At 41.7% G+C, this 19,530-nt stretch overlaps 1 protein-coding gene across 2 annotated transcripts; it reads right to left on the reverse strand.

The window, feature by feature from the left end:
• Positions 1-1,397: 1,397 nt before the first annotated feature.
• On the reverse strand, positions 1,398-19,435 carry DDX6 (DEAD-box helicase 6). Of its 2 annotated transcripts, none has more exons than XM_053997206.1 (14): positions 19,292-19,435; positions 16,873-17,336; positions 15,379-15,442; positions 14,811-14,915; positions 13,462-13,591; positions 12,826-12,972; positions 12,443-12,541; positions 11,793-11,911; positions 11,177-11,305; positions 10,731-10,847; positions 9,167-9,230; positions 8,181-8,282; positions 7,261-7,444; positions 1,398-5,754 (listed from the first exon to the last, which is right to left on the reverse strand). In XM_053997206.1, the coding sequence occupies exons 2-13, from the start codon at positions 17,070-17,072 to the stop codon at positions 7,269-7,271; spliced, it is 1,452 nt and encodes a 483-aa protein (XP_053853181.1). In that variant the 5' UTR covers positions 17,073-17,336; positions 19,292-19,435; the 3' UTR covers positions 1,398-5,754; positions 7,261-7,268. The 2 variants fall into 2 exon arrangements, with proteins under 2 accessions (XP_053853181.1, XP_053853182.1); XM_053997207.1 differs by lacking the exon at positions 19,292-19,435 and adding an exon at positions 18,270-18,524.
• Between the last annotated feature and the right edge of the window lie 95 nt (positions 19,436-19,530).

Below are 19,530 nucleotides of genomic sequence, written 5' to 3' on the forward strand. Positions count from 1 at the left end.
GGCGGGGCCGCTGCCGTGCCGACACCGGAGTTTAAGAGTGAATTTTGAACATACGCATTGGAAAAAAAATCCCAGAGCCTGCTAGGAATTTAAAACTCAGAACGGTGTCAGCACCCATAAATAAGTCATTTTACAGTAATAGTTTTGCATTACACTATAGAATATATCATCTTTTTAATTTGCCTCTCTCCAACGGGGCCCTAACAGTATATACAAAAAGGCTTGGCATTTAAATGTGGATAAGAACTCATGAAATCTGGATATTTGCTGTGAGCTCAGCAATATGATTAATTATTTGTGTTATTTGTCACAGACTGAGCTTCTTGGTTTAACAAAAGCAATACAGTAAATATATTAAAAATAAAGCTATACCTTTGAATCCATGTGTAAGTTAGTTTCAATGTAACCCCAGCAAACCAGAATGCATTCAGCATTTATGTACTTATGCAGTACTTAATTTCATTGCAACTGCACACTTTTACTGCTCCAGTGGCAGTAAAAAAAAAAAACTTTGAGGCACTGCTCAAAAGTGGGACCCTGTTTACATTCTGAAGTACTTAGTTACCGTTATGGTAAATTCTGTAAGAATCTTTTGTTAAATTGTTTAACTTAAGCCACCAATTAGGTGCTGTTAGGTTTGCTGTTAAACCTTTATGCATAAACCACTGGTCAAGTCCAGGGCCTAGCTGAGCAGAGGGGTTGACTCTGAACCCTGTGACTCCACTTACCCATTGCCATCCTTACTCTTTTTGTCTTTCTCCCCCAGCCTCCATGTCGATAATTTTGGGTTTAGATTGGGTGTAGTCTGCTTTTATGCTGCGTGCTTTAACCATCTAGGCCACAGCAGAGTGAACCTTGCCACTGAACTTCGCCCTGGTTTCACTTTTACATTAAACCCGCTTTTGCCAACTCCTTTGCTGGTGATTTTTAAAGCATCTTTAAAAGACTCCTTCTAACCATCAAAACCACAGCACAGACAACGTCTTCTGCAGCACAAACAGCCAGCAAGGCAGAACTCAGGATGACTCTTGATGAAAGACATGAGGACACAGCCCCAGCAGGATCTGCAGTGCTCCTCTGGCCCCTTGCAGAAATCCTCATTGTCAAAGAAGCAGCTAACTTGGCACTGCAACCAGATACTATGCAGAGTCTTCTAGTCTAGTGGAGACAAGACTGTGGAGCATTCAACCCTGGAAAAAACAGCTGCCTTATGGAGGGTCTGTGCAGACAAAGGATGCCTCTCATGGACACAGGAGAGCACTTTTCCTTTTATCGTGTGCCTCCTTTTCTTGAGGTTTCTCTCCAAAGGTTGTTGCATCCAACGCAGACCATGAGTCTCTATAAGGACACCAGCATGTTTTTCGCTCAGCACAGTTAAAAGAAAAAAACAGAACAAATGGGAGTTCCAGGGAGCTTTTATTGAGTTTAGTTAACAAAATCAGGATTTTTCCATTCATCTTTTTTGCACTCACAACTCATGAAGCTCTTCACAAGTCAGTGCTGCAACACATACAAAGCCAGAGAAAACACATTCTCAACAAAATCTGAGCTCCACTGGAGAGTTTGCCAATTGACAATTTAACAGAAAGCCAATTTTCCCCTCCCTCCCTTGACTGTTTTGAAGGACTAGACCATATTGTTTGCTGGTTAACAGTTAGAATAGCAACCCCTTGTCTAGGGTCTACTGGATTATGACACTCCACTTGAATTGCAAATAATTTTTTTTCTTGAAATAAAAGTTCCAGTTTCTTTCAATAAGGGGAACAGTGACTATTTTCTTCTCCTGACACCCCTTCCCCAAAATTACTGGTTAAAATACAGCAAGGCTGTATCTTAATAAACACATCCCTACTTCCCTCCCCCCCCCCCCCGCCACTCCTCCCAAACTTGTCTACAGCAGAATTTAACAATGCTTCCACACAGAGGCATTTTAGCAACGCAGTGATGAACTGAGCAAAGCCTACAGGATTATCTGCCAAAGCCTTCTAGTGAAGTTCAGATGCATGCTCTTTGGTCCAGAGACCTGGCTGATTACAAAGATAAACTGTGATTCAAAGAAGATGGACCAGAAGTTCACAGCAAGCAGAAAACTCCCTGCAGGGACTACAGTTGCCCAATCTCTACCATGGCATCTGTACTGCTGGAGTCTCTAGGAACAAAATTCACTTTGTTCTCAGGAAGTAATGACCAGCAGCACTATGAAATTCAGCATCAGGGCAAGAACCACCACAACAGCAGCTCAAGAGATGTGGCATAACAGCTCTGTAACCCCTCTTAGAGAAACTGAGGCAAGATAGCCATCTGCTCAGGTTTGTGTCCTATCAGTCATTTGTAAAGAAAAAAGTGTTTGAAGCATTTTTAAATCCTTGGAGCAGACACCCTCCCCCCCATCCCAAATAAAAATAAACAGAAGATCAGAATGAGATGATTTGATACCACCATATAACACAACATGAATTCATGTTGAGCTTCCCTGTTCTTACCCACAAAAACAGTCACAGAGGGCAAGGAAAGATGCTCCCATCTCATTCTGGAAATTGAAACGTGTATTTGAGACCAACCACCCCCCTCCCTTTGGGAAAAGGCCGTCAGCCACTACAGTGCCCACCTGACAGTGGACACCCAGAGACTGACCTATAGGTTCTCTCAAGTGGCTGAAGATTCTATGACCTTCTCCACAGCCACCTCACCCAGTTGTGAAGCTCCATCTCAGAGACTCATAGAGTGACACTTTCAGACTTCCAACAAAAAAGGAATGCAGAACACATCAGGTCCTCAGTCTCATCAGCTTTGTCAGAGGAAGTATTTGATCTAGGGCTCATCACTGAAGGTTCTGACTAATCCATATCTAAAGGCTGATGACCGGCAAAAACTGGAGCTCACAAGAAATCTCAGGAAGCCAAGATTTATACACACTCCTTACTCTTGGGTAGGGAACAAAACAACCAAGAAAACCCCAAACCAAAATAATCAAAAACAAACAAAAGCCCAAAACAAACAAAAAAAAAAAAAAAAAAAAAAAAAAGGAAGTAAAAAAAAAAAAACAACCCCCCACACACAAAAAAGAAAAAACAAAAACAACAAAAAAACTAGGATTATCCTAGTGTTCTGGAGCATCTTTCCATTTGCAAGATCGCATCTGTTTGAGATAGCCTACTAGCACCAAAAATAGGCAGCTTCTTCCTTGACAAGAAGCCACCTAAAAATGGTGCCCCCGATAGTTTAGGTAAGTGCCATTCCTCAACGAGAGGCCAATTTTAAACTAATACTTTCAAAAGTTCTGTGCTTCAAGAGGGACCATCAATGCATGGCACCAGGCTAACCTACCACAAATCCATGCAGAGCACACACACCCAACCTGACATCGCTATCCTGTTCTTGTAACATGTGCATGCCCTGGTGAGATACAAAATTTATTTACATTTTCAGGTCTTTGTTGCATTAAAATGATCCCTCTTCTGTCTGGAAAATCATAAGCTGGCTGCAGTACAGGAGCAAGATTTTACTTTTGGTCGAAGTTACCACCCAGAAGCTCCCACCCCCCACCCCCAAAAAGCACCCCAAAACTGTTTACATTTAGTACCTGCCAGTCAGATATAAGCTATGTGGCTCACAGAGACCAAGCTCTTGAGTTTGTATTCTAGTGCAGCATTTGCTACAATTATGGAGTCACTGCTGACAAAAAGAAGAAAAACATCCCAAACACAAAAACCTTTCTATCTTGTAAAGTTGTTGTCAGGAGGCACCTGGCTTCTATTTATGATCATCAAGGAAAGGAATGGCTAGTTCGCCTTGCGATTCCAAACTATTTTACTCCAATTCAAAAAAAGGGTCAAAATGGGGAAAAATTAAGACAATTAAATCCAGCCTCAAAGGTAAGCAAGCATGGTGTGAGTGCAGCATCTGTATATGCAATAAATGACTGAGCAAAAGGGATTGCATTCACCCAGGTGCCTCCTGACAGTGGTGGTTAACAGGCTAAAAGGGATTTTAAAAAGAGTAATTTTTTGATTTGTCTCACTCCTTTTGCCTGTAGATCAGGCCAAACATCAAGCATGTTGGGAGGGGCACAATTTAAAGCAACACTACTTGACCAGAAAGCACTTTTCAGCAATATACAATGCAAAATGACAGACAGCAACTCATGGCAAACAAGAGTAGATGGCAAGCAGCTTCCTGCAGCTTCTGACGTTAACAGGGGTTTGCCCTTACCTGCTCACAGTTCTGCACAGAGGCCACTCTGGGCAGAAAATGCAACGCTGCAGGAAGTGAATCAATTCCACAAAGCTCCAGAACTGTCAGTTTATGCATATAAACTGGTTTTTTAATGGTCTCTCAAACCCAAATCCACACCTTACGCGTATACTGCTCAGCGACACCCATTGAATTTCCCTCACACCATGGTGGAACACAGGTCATGGACTCCTTCAGAGCGTGTCAAATTCCTGAAGTCTCTAAAGGGGAGAATCAAAGAGCATCTCCCAAAAAGCTGAGCTATGGATTTGGAGACCTTGGAGCCCCACAAGTGATCTCTTCCATACGAGCAGTATGGGACTGTTGCTAGCACCAGAGCAAATCCACCCTGACATGGGACACTTGTGGTGGCCTGCAGCTCGCAGAGGTCAGAGCACTTCTCATTGTTTAGTGTTGCAGAAAACTGAGCCCCTCTCATCTTTAGCTGCTCCCATAATCAGTCTAATCCCTTTAACCTCAGCAACCTTCATCATAAAAGAAAAAGTGATATATGAACCCAAACAGAAAAAAAAAATCATATTTACAAAGTTTGTACAATATACACATCTGATTTTCTATGGGACACACTGCACCAGAAGAAAGAGGGCCATGGCTCTGAAACAAGTCTACCTATCAAGTGCTGTAACTACTAATGAAGACTCATGGAAACCAGTTTTTAGTGTTCTGCTAGAGCACAGGGCTTTTCTTATGGCTCCTGCAAAGGATCACAGGCTACTCTTTCCTTCTGGAGCTAGGATGCTGCACCTAATCAGCCCAGATTTTAGGTTGGTTTCATTTTAAATACAGATATTTACAGTTTGGGTGAACTGCAGATGCATATCAACTCCTCCAATAAAAAAAAATTTAAAAAAAAATTTAAAAAAGTAAGTTGAAAAAAAAAGTAGTATTACCAATAACCAATACATTTCACCTCCCAGCCCTGGGCTTGAATACATGGGAAGGAGGAGAAGGGGAAGAGAGGGGAACTTTGAACTGAAACCAAAAACAGATGTCGATTCCTTGGGCTGTGTCAGAAAGGTGATATTCTGAATGGTCTCATAGCATAAGGCACTTTGCACGAATAAGTAACAAGCTCTTTAGCTTAAAAAACAGATGAGTAACCAGGGAGAAGTTGAAATGCACTCAGTCTATGGTTAAAGAATTTGAAATAGCAGACAAGCTCGTATTCATCAAGATTCTTCTCTTTTCAGGGTTTCTCTTCTTCCCTTGCTGACCCTCCCGCCCAAAGAAAACAAAATTTAAAACCAGCAGTTAGTGCAACTAATGTTCAATCAGCACACAGTGCAAACAAGTGGAAAAACAAAAAGACATTCCTCCTTTTATCTTCTTTCTTCCTTGCTGCCAAATTTAAAGAGAAAAAAAGGCTGAGCTCTTTTAGTCTTCATAGTTCCGAAATGAAAAGATGAAGAAAAACCCACAAAGAGAAGGGTATCCCCAAAGAAACGATGTGTCACAGATCTGGATCATAGGGCTTCACCTTCTGGCATGTGTAATCAAAGCCTAAAAAAAATGAAACAAAACAACAACAAAACCACCAAAACAAAAAACCATCAAAACCAAAAAAACCAAACCAAACAAACAAAACAACCCCCCAAACAAAAAAAAAAAAAAAAAAAAAAAAAAAAAAGCAGAAAAAAAACCAATAAAACAAACAGCCACACCACCCTCAGTTAAATCGGTTCTATACCAAAACAGCTCTCAAAAGGCAAAGGGCATATTGAACAGCTCAATCCCAATTTCAGCTTTGTAGAAAGAGGTGCTACTAAAGCCCTTCTGTATCTATGGACCATGACTACCTCCTGGTTTCTTGTATTTTAGGAAGCAGCAAACTGCTATCTGGCAAGGTTTCTTGTATTTTAGGAAGCAGCAAATTGCTCTCTGGCAACTGCTCTCCCAGCATTCCCCTTAGGAAACTGTTCTACATTCATTACCTGTTACCATCCAAGAGCCTGTTCCACATTCATTACCTGTTTTATATTCTATTTATTTATAAACACAGAGAAGGTTCAATCATCAAAGCAGAAGCTTTCAAGTCAGCTTGGTATGACTATCTAGGGCTGTCCTTGGATGACTTCAAAGAATGTTCATTTTAATTTTATCGAGCAGTCTGCTTCTATAGCCACTTTTTTATTTTTGGTCATCTGAAAATAATTTCAGCAGCTTCACTGGTATTGTCTTTCTAATTCCTGACCTCTGAGAAGAGTACACAATAAGAATGATTTTCAGCCTGAACTGTATGGTGAGGGATGTTGCATGACAACATCCTAACTAAGGTCAGATCATCATCCTGCAGTCAATTTAACTTGACTGCAGTCCAGGGCAAGTCATTTTCCTATAAAAGGACTTAACTCAGCAGCTTTTCCTGAGACAATGATTAGAGAGGGAGCACTTAGATGAGTCTCCAACAGTGAAACATCATTTTCTGTTGAAACTACGTAGACGACCTCATGTGGCAGCAAAGATGAATTACAGCTTCACTCCCTACTTTGTTTACTTCCAAGAATTCTATGAACCAAAGGATACAAAAGAGGCAGCACCTTTTGCTCGAACCTGGTCCTTCTGGCTGTTGAGGTGCCTACTCTTCGGTTGATGCTCTGTTCTCACAGCTATCCATTTTATCTCCTCACCTTTTTGAGGACTACTTTCCTCTCTGCCCCTCACCAATTTCTCATTTCAGCTTAGCAATACAGAAAGAATTCATTAGGCTACTACTATTCCATCCTGGCCTCTCCCAACACCATTCCCCACTCCCCTTTTTCCCCATTTTTGATATCCTTAACACATGGTCAGCATTTCAATTAAAACAACTAAAAAATACTCATCCCTCCCCTCCCACCTTCAGCACATCCATGTAATTCCTTGCACTGACATTCTATTTCAAACCCTTGTTTTCACATTCAGAGCTTTTTCATCACATCAATTTCCCTCTTCCCCCGAGGTAACACTGACACATCAACAACATTCCTGTCATTCAACACATCGCTATTCAGCAAGGCACTTACATACCTGCATGTTTACTGTTTCTCATCTTCTACAGGTTCACTGTGGTATTCTGCCACATACAAGCTCTTGTCAATGTTGCTTGGTATGGGTTTAATTTCAGTTCCCAACTGCTCCTCAATACTTTTCAGGTTGAATCGATCATCATAGGTTATTAAGTTGATGGCCAGGCCAAGATGACCAAAGCGACCTTGACAAAAAAACAAAAACACACACCTAAACTGAACTGAGTTAACGTAGGGGCTGACAGAAAAAGAGAAAAAGTCTGCAGACTGTGAAGTTAGTATCATTTTGTCATGTTAAAAACAAATCTAGCCACAGGTATCTACACCTTTCAAATTAGTTTTTGGAAAGGAGTTTTGTAGTGCTGTAGCAGTAAGGAAACTCAGGAGGTTCAAAATGCTCTGACCAAAGCTCCAGGATAATTACCAGCAAAAAGTCTTCCAGAGCTCTTGAACAAGCCTGTACTACAAAGTTCAACTACACCAAGTTCCTGTGTTTATTGCCTTTCTTCAGGGCATATTTGGCTGGTTCCCAGACAGTAGAACTATACCTCAAAACACAGGCAGAAGAAAGCATAAATCTCTAGGCTTGAGACACTCTGAAGCTGAGATTTTAGTATAGAATTTTCCCAAACTGCAAACAGGGGCAATAGTAAGTCTCCTGAGATAAAAGCAAGATATGCCTTTTTTTTTTTTTTTTCCCATTAGATTGTTCAGGCCAGTTTCAAGAGAACAGCCCTTTATAATAATATCCTCAGTGAGGATAGCCATCTGAAATGATACCCAAAAATAAATTTGTCAGAAAAATCAAAGCTACCTAAGGTAATTCTCAAATATAGTAATAAAAAACCAAAAACCAGTTCAAGGCTAAAAAGCATCACAGTCATCAGCAAAGTTGCGCCTAAGCCAGGTTTTTCCTCTCACCTGATCTGCCAATGCGATGAAGGTAAGTTTCTGCCAGCTTTGGGAAATCAAAGTTTATCACCACATTCACAGCCTGGATATCAATACCTCGGGTAAACAGATCTGAAAGACAATTCACATCACAAAGAAAGTTAATTTCAATGAGCTCAAATGCTGACAGTATTTAGGGTGTAAAGATTAACAGTGATTAACATTGCTTTGTGCTAGTTTCCAGATATAAGCTTTCCTTGTATCAAGGGCAGTTTACGAAAAATCCTGTTACAGCTTCCTCTTGCTCTGTATACCTTGTAAACATGAATAATGTAAAAAGAAAAGCCAAAACCACCAGATCTGCACATCTACGCAGAAAAAATAACCACAAAGCTATTGTTTTCCACATTACACTATTTCAGAGCAGTTCTTCTCAAGCATCTCTTCACACAGAATTGTGCACTGCTAGTGTCACAACACACTTGAGACCTGAACTACATTCCACCACCTCAACTACTTCTATTCTGCTTCTAGCAATTTTTGTTAAGATGGCCCAGACATATGTAGTGATAGCAGACGCTGCCAGGTACTGCTGTAAACAGGCCATACAACAAGAACTCGGATCATACACAGGCCAGTCAAAACTACAGAAGTATTTCGAAAAAGTGAGCTATAAACGCTTAAAAGAATCAGCAAAACTTCACATGATCATAGTCACAGCTCTACTGATATATCATATGGTTTATGACCCAATGACTCAGGGAACCCTCACATGTGAAAATAAACAGAAAACACTACTGCAGTAAAATTATTTGTTGGCAAGCTGAACCTTCGCAAAAGACAAAATTCCCCGTGCATAAAGGAGTGCTGCAGCCTGCTACATGCAGGCCTGACAAAGAGACATCTTACCAAAACATCTTGTTTTGGTTTATTACAGCTAACTGATCTACAATACCTGGGATAATACACTTTCTATCATAAACTTTAGAAACAGGAAAATGTTTAGGAACTCTTACCAGTGCAAACGAGATTGCGGCACAAGCCATTTCGGAAATCATGGAATACACGATTGCGGTGCTCCTGGAAATACATACATATAAACAAAGAGAAACAGAAAACCAAAACCCACAAACCAACCAGCTGTTACTTTCAGGTATATCCAGGTAACTAACACTCAACTTCAATCATGTACATTTCTCCTCCTTCTCATTAGAGAACAGGTGAGTTGAAATAAGATGCCAGTACAAATTTTTTAGCACTCCTTACCATATATTCTAAAGAATTAACTCTAGAGGGTCTTGATCACACTTCTCAACAAAGGCAATTAACTTACTGTGTTGTAAAACCTCCTATGGTGGCATCAAAACCATCTCAGAAAAGGACTGTCTGAAGTTAAAATCACATTAAATTACATCAAGGAAGTTAAACTGCTATTTTGACTGTTGTCTTTCTCCGGCCACCCTTTGCCAAATTTCACATATTTGATTCATTCCCTCAAAAAACTGAACCTGGTAGTAACTTCCTTTTCCAGTATGAAGCATTTCTCACTACCGATTCAGAATTAGGGGTGGGATGAGTCAGTTTTCTGTGAAGATTCTCCCCTCACAAACACCTCACTTTAGGCCACATTAAGATTAAGTAATATCACCGTTGAGTGAAATTTAGAGAGGGAATGAACAGGCTGAAGCATTCTGCAAAAACATAGCTGCACTTTGCCAAAAAAAGCATACAAAAATCAGACATCAGAGAAACCCACTTCCATATCTCTCTGTTCTCAATAACACCACCACTTCTGTTTCTGCTCAATTATTGCTCTGCATCTGGCCCAGCAAACATTGGCATTACCTGTCAGCTGCATGAGCAGTAAGCTATAGTAGTTTACATATAAAATTTAAGAAAGATGTTTCAAAGTACGCCTGTTCTACACGCATCACTTCAGCCTTCTGATATCTTTTCATAGTGTCAAGCTAGTGCAAGTATTGAACAGGAGCTACTGTACAATTAACAGAAACCTCTACACCAGCAAAGCTGCAATGGCATTTTTTACCAGCTACACCACGGCCACAAGTGTCTGATCACCATACACCAGCTACAGCTTTCACCAAGAAGTTTGATCCAATCCACTTCCTCAACTTCTCAGATTCCCTTGCAGTCACAGTGCAAGATTACTGTTTGCAAAGCCACACGGGGCACTCAGTGGGCTACGTACTGGGGTTTTTGTAATTTAATTCAGGCCCATTTTCATCTGAGTTAGTTACACTGTGTGCTCTACCCTGGCTCCCTATGCTGCCAAAGCAATGCAGCAGCACTAAGAACTGCGCCTTCTGGCTGCAGTTTGTGCTTACACTGGGACTAATTAACCTGACCTGAAGAAGTAAAATACCAACTGGACACATACACCGAATAGTCCGGAAAGAGAGCTGGGGTGGGGAAGGTTCGCAGTGGGTATCTAAAACCAAAGCTATAGCAAAGCAATACATGTTTCAGTTTATGAAGAACATGCAAACTTAAAGCAAGCATGAGACTTAATTCAGCTGTTCAGTAAAGCCTGAGGTGGGGTGGAATAGACTTCATACTCACCTGCCTCATTTTAGCATGGATATAAAAGCAGGAATAGCCCAGCTGGGAGATCTTTTTGGCTAGCAATTCAACCCGTTGAGAGGAGTTGCAGAAAATGATCGACTGGTTAATCTGGAGCTGAACGTATAGAGAGTGTTCTCAATAAATGCAGCATTCTACTAACAGAGGATCCCAGACATGTCTAAATCCCGTCCAGAAAGAAAGCACAGCAGGTATGCTGCTGGTAATTTACATCAGATATATTTTTGTATAGGAAGGGAAACAATTAAGAAAGTTCTGTAACACAGAGATGCTGGACAAGAAGCATGCATTTTTAGCCTTAGATACATAGCACATTTTGACAAAGAAAAACTTTCATTAGGCTGCCTTTAAAATATTCAGTCTCATTCATGATCCCAAGAGAGAAAAAGCTTCTGGTATGTTCCTGACACAGCCCTGCTCCTTACCCTGGAAAAGAGCGTATTGAGGCAGTGCACTTTCTGACGCTCAGTGACATAGGCATAGTACTGAGTAACTCCCTTCAAGGTCAGCTCCTCCATCAGATTTATCTCATAGGGTTTCTGCAAATGGGAATTCTGAAAAATAAAGATACTGATAAAAAGCAGGCAGATCTACGTGCAAAACAATGTAGGTAGTTCCCGCTCTACACCACACTTAACTTCCTCCGAGGCAAGGATGCACTACTTAGCCACTCACTCTTAATGCTATGCTGAAAACAGACAGGGTGGGTAAATTTTCACTAACAATTACTTATAAATCCAAGGTGACTAAGCAGGCCAAACAGGAGCACCCTCTAGAAGCAAATCCACACAGATGATGTAACTAATACACAAAGTGGAAAACAGCACCTTATACGCATAAACCTAGCCTCCCATTAAAGCAACTGTGGGTCAAAAACTGCTTTCAAACTTCTGTCCTAGACTTAGGCTGACTTGGATTAAACCTGTGAGGTTTAGATGTATTTAAAAAACCAAGCACTAGCAGCTATGCACCACTCATTCACACCCTTCCTGCACAATATCACCACCATCACCATACCTACAGAGACACATCTCCACTCACCATGAACTTCTGCACACTCAAAGGAAAAGTGGCTGAGTAGAGCAAAATCTGTCTGTTTTTAGGTAGCGTGAGAATTATGTCTTCCATTATTTGAACAAAATCTTGAGACAGCAACTTATCTGCCTGTAACAACAGAAGTAATAAATAGCAAGTTAAAATAATGGTGTAAGATTATAGTCTTTTGGTAGCTACACATTTGGGGGAAGAAAAAAAAAAACCAGTTACCAGGGCTCCTACCAGAGCCATCCAAGAGCTTTCACACTACTATATTCTCTCTCACTCAGAAGCTTGTATGCTATCGGATGTTCATAAATCAATTTTATATACAATTACATGGTAAGCACAGCTGACTCATTATAAACAGAAACCTAATGAAATGCATTCCTTTGTTGTGGAATAGACTGTTACTGTATTCTTCAGCATCAGCAAAGAGAGGAAAGGCAAATCTTCCTAGGCTGTTTTCTTAGAAGATTTACAAGCAAAAAATTCCTACTGTCAAAACAGTTTCTCAAAAAGTCTCAGAAATGGAGGAGACCTTACAATATCTCTAAGCAAGTTTGAATCACTGCTGTGCACCAAAAGGACACTCACTGAGACACATAATTCCTTTAACTTGGTGTTAAAATCCCGGAACATTTAACATAAGCAACTTGCCTCATCCAATACTATCATCTGGACATGCTCAACTTTTGCTACTCCTTTCTTGATGAGATCGAGAATTCTTCCAGGGGTAGCTATCACCACATGCACTGTAAGGTTAGAAGAGAGAGAGAAAAAAAAAATTAAAAAAAAAAAAAAAAAAAAAAAAAAAAAAAACACACACAATGTTAAGGTGATTAAAACTGTGTTTCCTTCCAGCATTCATGGCCACGTTTCACATGAACACTTTGGAAGAATGACAACAGCATACACACCAAACAAGACATTGTAGTCTGTTCTGTAAACAGGCAAACAGTAACAAGCAGAAATCCCATGACCCCATTGCAAAAGCCACAAAGAAATAGCAACCTTAGCGTAGCTAATGTGCTCTGACCTGTATCATCAAGTCTCATTATGTCATCTCGCAAATTGGTTCCTCCTGTTGTTGCCATCACTTTGGCACCTCCCATGTGTTTGCTGACTTGGATACAGATTTGACTGACCTGCAGGGCTAGTTCACGGGTGGGAACAATCACCATTGCTAGAAGTTAAAAACATCACTGTGAGTTAATAGTAATACCCTGTACCTTAAAAACACATCCTCAGAGGAGACAAGAGACTTCATGAAGTAAAATGATGAAAAGCACAGTCTAGGAATTCCACTCTGGGTATCCTGAACAAGACCTAGGAACTGCTTTTGACAAGGCAAATTCCATGCAAGAGTTCTCCAGCCCTTGATGCTCCCATTGCACAAGTATCCCAGCCAGCACGCCTGCTTATAACTCCACATCCACTTTCCAGGGCAAGACAGAAAAGTCTACAAGCCTTCTTCTATTTGAACCTTTTGAAAGCAACTGTGGGACTTCGCAAATTACACCTCCCCTCCATCACTCCCCATTAGCTTTCTCTGGAAGTACAAGCAGATAACATACACTGCCCAATTTCATTAACCAGTTTTAGATTCAAGTCTCTTATGTAGTGACTGACACCATTACCCGGTGACAGCTAACTGTGATCCACCTCAACTGACCTTGTATATTGTCCTTCTTTAAGTCTAGCCGTTCAAGTAAAGGAATGAGGTAGGCTCCACTCTTGCCTGTTCCATTTTTTGCTCTAGCCAAGATATCCCTACCAGATAAAGCAATGGGGATGCTCTCCTCCTGAAATGCAAGGACAGAAAGTGCATGAGCAATTAATCATAAGCCATGTTTCACTGAAGAGGTTGACCGAATTTAACTCCCCTCACTAACAGTACCCCATGAAATCTGATTGTTTCATGACGATTATTATTATTACTATCCTGCAACTACAAGCATGACAGACTCACAACAGGAAGAAGTTAAACCATCAGTTCACCAACACTCCCCACCTGGAAGTCCTTATCTTGCCTGATCATAAGAAAGGGATCAGGTACCACAGGTAAACCTATACTAGCGCATTAGGAAAAAAGTGAAAAGTTGGGAAAACAAAAAGTGAAGAGACAATGACAGTCACTAGCAAACTCCTCCTAAGAAAAAAAGATTCCCCCCTACATCTGAACATCAGAACCACCTCAGCCCATGTGATTCTAGCCTCTATATTCCTGTGATATACTTCTCATAAAATCTTCAGCCATCCAAACACAGGCCTCACGTATTTTTAATTTTATTACCTTTTTCAGCAACATCTAAATAAATCTCAGCCTTTTGGAAAGGTGGCATAATGAGAATCTGTTTATAAACAAAGCAAGCCATAGCTGTCTCATGCCTTAAAAGAGACAAGGTGGCAGAGCTGTGTCAGTGATAAATCTTGAGAGACCATTTAAAAGAGAATTCAACCTTCTACCCCCCCCGAAGTTTACACATGAACAGTTCTTAAGAGAACAAGCCTTAGAAGTAAAAGATGGAGATACAGAAAAGTAAACTTGCTAAGATATTATTCTCTCTCCTACAATCTTCATAATTCTTCTTCCACAAGATTACAATAAAAAGAGTCAACATTGTGATAAAGCCATAATCATATTTTAAACAGCTAAAGGTACATAGCCAATGGTAACTCAGTTTTGGAAAATTTATGGAACAGACCTCTGGGACTACTTATGTGGAAGTACTGTTACTGAACAAAGAATTAACAAATTAACAGCTCCAGCATGAAAAGGAAAATGCAAGTTAAACGTCTCCAAAAGTGTAAGGCAGCCCCATCACTAAGTCACTCAATGAATGACTTAGTGATTTAGTTGGGGGATAGAAATTCTTGCTTTTCCCAAGGGACACCAAGTTCTTTCGTTCACAGCTTCAATTTTCCCCAGTGATGGCATAAGTATTGGGCATTTAGGCATAAGAATGTCAATACATTTACAGAAGTTAAAAGCAGCATCTAAGTAGTCTGTTTGCAAACAACCTGAATAGGAGATGGTTTTTCCCAGCCCATTTCAAAAATTCCCATCAGCAACTCCCGTTTCAAACAGTAATCTTCAAACTCATTTCCTTTTGTGGAGGTCACGTCCTGAATAATAAAAAAAATAAGCACATCCATAAGATCAGGTCATACAACCTGCAGTTGTAGATTAATCTGAAATTGCCTGTACAGGAAGACCACAAATTACTATACAAGAGTTCCCATTAGGCCATGCAACATCCTACAGCAGCAAAGGAAACATTCGCCTTCTCAGAACCAAACACAGCTCCTGAGTGTATACAGCGACACCTTCCCATCTGCCTCACATGACGCAGATGCTGCCTGTGTCATGTTATAATACTAATAAAGTAAGAAATCCACAGTGAACTCCATTTTTGAGCTTTCCAAGAGAAGCATCACTCACAAGCAGTTGAGAGAACAAATTAATTCTTCATTTAAAACAGCAGGAGCTGAACTACGTTTTAGCCTTTGCTCAGGACAGTATTTTACCACTGCAATCTCTCCCACAACTTTTATTTAATATTTATTCCTACAATTCAATCATCCTTACCGAAGTTTTGATTCTCAAATCCTTTGGAGGGAGTTTTAAAGTCTTCTTCCAGTCATCACCAGGTCTACAGCAAAATAAAATGAAAACAGATTTTTAAATAATGAATATTTAGATTTTGCATTTTATTTTCTTAGATATAGTGATGAACATGCATATTTTCACCTCCCCAAAGCTAAAAGCGCCTACACATACGAGTTCAAGGCTTCTCTGAGCTAAGCAGGATGTAACAGGCAGAAAATTGTAAACAGACAAAATCAGCCGTCTGTCAAACAAATCTGTGAAATCTTTATCCAGTCATGATTCAAGTCCCATTTTTCGGGCATTGAACCAAACAGCAGCACTGATATAAAACTGAGCACTTACTTAGTCACCTATCAGAAACTGGCTATAATAAACCCACACAAGAATATTTCATGACTTAAAAGAAAAATTCTCTTGCCCAGGGAAGATCCATTCTTAATCCTCAAGTAACATGAAAAGGTAAAAAACATTTCTGGTGAAAAAACTTAGTAAGCAACCACTCCATTTGTTGACCAAACTTCGTTTTCTCTCAGTGAGATTTAGATACCCATCCTCTCTTGAAAGCCACTGTAGAGTGGAGAGCAAGTCTTTCTCATCACCAGCCCCAGGAAGTTATGCGTGAATTTTGATGACTTTAATTCACATTCATTAGAGTAACCATGTAAGACATTAAAAAAAAAAAGAGGGGAGGGAGCAGGTTAGGCAGATTTTAGGAACCTGAGTGTTCCATCACACTTTCTCTGAGGAGACCTGGCACTTCCTTCACAAATAACTAACAAAATAAAGCCAGTGCTGTTCAAAGGGAGGAGGATCCATGGGAAGAAAAAAAAAAAAAAAACAAAAAAAAAACAGCAATACGTTACCATACTGTCCAAGTATTTTACACCTTTTAGAAATTCCAACCAGCACACTTCCAAAACTAGCTGGATGGGTCCAGGATATCACAGTGGGACTGTATCCTCTCAGCTCAGGCTTTGATAAATTAAAGCCAGAGCATTACAATGAGGAGATCAGGTACTACTGTTTCAGATCAACGACAAAAGATAACTGACTTTAAAGCATTTCTCACCATGGGAAAGAACTGCAACAAACTGAAAGGCATAAACAATTAGACTGAGACCAGGTGTCATTTCCTCCTCAGTCTTAAACGTCAGCTCAGCTCCCTCCCACTCCTATACTTCCCTCTTGCACCACTCCCAGCAAGCAAAAAACACAGGATTCAAAAGCTGGGCTACCTCTGACAGTGGCTCACACTCAGAAAAGCACAGCACCAAATTGGATTTTCACAAAAATTACTGTTGGGGAGAAGCTCACACGTGGAAATACAGCTTTTTTTCGTACTGTACACGACAGGACCTTCTAACCACCCATGTGACAAAACAGAAGACAGCATTTTCCAAGTGGGAATGCAGGAAGCTTTCCCATACACAACTTTTAAACATTCCTTGCATGGCAGCCGATACAAACACTTACTTAATAGCGGTGGTCATACTCTGTGCTTGCTGTTGAGTGCCATTATTGATTGTGTTGGCATTTTTCAGCTGGTTCATCTGTTGCTGAGTTTGTGTGCCTCCACCTCCTGGGCCCCCGCTGGGTTTTACAGGGCCTCTCAACTGCCCATTCTGACTGGATAGACCCATTATAACAGGGTTCTCTGTTCTGGCCGTGCTCATGCTTTTATCTTTAAAGATGTCTTTTTAGACTTCAAAACTTTGAAAGTCAGTACAGAAACTGTAATAACAGTTTATTAGACTCTCCAAAATGAAGAGATAAATAAGTCTTGCTCAATATATGAGTCCTTTATTGCAATGCAGGCAAGCACCTGTAAGTCACTCAAAAGTAAAGCAGAAACTTGCTCTGATGCACTGTGGAACAACTTTTTTTTAAAAAAAGCCCTCTACTGAAGTTCAGTTATATCACAATTCACTTGCTTCAATCTGAAAGAGAAGCAGACAATAACAATTAGTATGTGGATTTTTGACTATGCAAATCACATCAGTTTACTTTTGTATTTTAAGAAAATTTTTTTCCCAGGCAGTGTGCAACAACAGTACTTGCTTTTTTGTTAAAAATTATAAAGACATGCATCAAACTTTTTTTGCCTTTCTAGAAAGTGTTGCCTAACATCTTCAGACACCAAAGAAAACTTCCCAAACAGTTGTACTTTCAGCGACCTTCCACTACCTATGCCCTCTCATAAAGTAACCATTAAATGTATCAATTGCTTTGATGGCTCTTCAATTCCCCCACTTCTGTGATGCAGCCAACCAGCCCTAAAACGTGAACAACAATATTATGCGTAAGTTTATGACAAGAAGCAATACTACAATATCAAGTGGGCATTCCAGTTCGAACTGACAAAACCCTTACATTATACACTGATTGCCCTGTTCGGTTTGAATGGGAAATATAGATTATGTAAACCAAACCAACAGCTTACACTCCTCCAACCCAAAATGCTAGCTCAACCAGCTTACCCCCAGTTTTCAACCGGGTATTGATTTAATGCTATTCAGAAGAGCGGCGAAACAACACCATTACACTGAATTGAGAGCAGCTGCCTCTTTGAGTCAAAGCGACTGAGCTTGAACTGAGGCAGTAATGCTGCTGGCTATGCAGCTTCCTGCTTGCGATCTTACCTTCCTGCTGCCAGCGACAACTTACGTGGTGCTCGGAAAATAACATTTCATACACATGACTTAATATTGACTCTGTATGTAACAGAAAGCTTGCAAAACTATGGAAAGACAATACAAAGTCTGCCCCTTACATAAAGCAAGCATGGACCAGAGCTAAAGATGCCTTACAATGGTACCACGGAGACAAAACGTCCCTAGTCCAAAATCTTTTGGAACGAAAAGTAGGCTCACTTTGAGCATCTGCATCTTGGGAAAACACAAAGGGAAAACCAGCAGACTACTGCTTCCTGACCTCGGCATTCACAACAAAATGCATGTTTTCCCAGTGAATAAAAAGGCACATTGAAGAGCATTTCAAGAGAGTGGAAAAGGAATTCAGACTTCCCAGCTGTTTTAAGGTGTGTCAGTGCTGTCCTCCAGCAACATTTTAAAGTTTGCGACACTAGGATTTTCTGCTAGTTAACTTTCAAGGCATCTTCGAACAGTTATTTCTCTTGGCCATTAACCTCGTAAAAAACAGAGGAGTTACGAAGGTAGCCAGAGACGCCAATGAGACACGACTACTAACGCCGAGAAGTTCTCCAATAGCGTAGGAAATGAAACCTCTCAGTCCCTTATGCCCTCACGCTCGTAACTATCCTTTAGAAGAGCACAGATAAAAAAAAAAAAAAAAAAAAAAAAAAAAACAAACGCACAGCCTCACGGAACCCAAAAAAATCTCCTTGTTCAGATAAAAAAAAACGCCACCATTTCGCAAACCAACGGACTGAAAAAAAAAGGGCCTCCGTCACATATCTCGGCTCTCCGGGCGCGGGCGGGCGGCCGGGGCAGCAGCTCCGGACCTTTCCCTTTCCGCCGGCTAGGCCCGGCACAAAGGGAGCCCTCGAGGTGCTCAGTGCGCCCGGTGAGCCCGGGCCGCAGTGCGGAGCCCCGGGGCAGAGCGGTGGGCCCGGCGCCGCCCGCCGATCGCAGCTGCGCCACACCAACTCCTCTCGCCCGTGAACAATGGAGCGGCCACCGCTTGCCGCCCGGGCCGGCGGGGAGCGAAGGCCGCCCGGCCCCGCCTCCGCGGTCCCCCGGTCCCACCGCTCCCGGTGCGCCCAGGCCCGGTCCGGCCGTCCCCGCCCCGCCCGCGGCGCCGCCAGGCCCCGCTCAGGCCCGCGCTCTCGCCGCGGGCCGCGAGGCGCGGCCTGCCGGCAGCGGCCCCCTCGCCCTGCTCCCACGGAGCCGCGCCCGCCCTGGCCCGTCCTCACCGCCACCAGCCGCGCTCCCCCTCGCCCAGGTACAAAATCCTCTCGCTCCCCCGGTGCCTTGTTATGGCGACTCGACGCTCCAAGATGGCGGCTTCCTCCTTCCTCCTGTGCGCCCTCCCCCTCCCGGCGGGCGGCACCGGCACCGCCCCGGCCCACACGCATCACGTACGTGCGTGCGTACGTACGTTCGGCGTGCGTCACGTCCCAGCCAGCGTGCGGTGCCCGCGTGACCGCGCGCG

The sequence above is a fragment of the Vidua macroura genome, chromosome 22 (assembly GCF_024509145.1).
Source record: "Vidua macroura isolate BioBank_ID:100142 chromosome 22, ASM2450914v1, whole genome shotgun sequence".
NCBI lineage: Eukaryota > Metazoa > Chordata > Aves > Passeriformes > Viduidae > Vidua > Vidua macroura.

Bases quoted from the DNA above. Each gene is read 5' to 3' on its own strand.
- DDX6 (XM_053997206.1), bottom strand. From the start codon at position 17,072: ATGAGCACGGCCAGAACAGAGAACCCTGTTATAATGGGTCTATCCAGT. The intron at 9,231-10,730 runs GTGAGTATGAAG...ATGTATTTCCAG, and splicing joins TCCATGCTAAAATGAGGCAG to GAGCACCGCAATCGTGTATT. The intron at 8,283-9,166 runs GTAAGAGTTCCT...ATTGTCTTTCAG, and splicing joins CCGCAATCTCGTTTGCACTG to ATCTGTTTACCCGAGGTATT.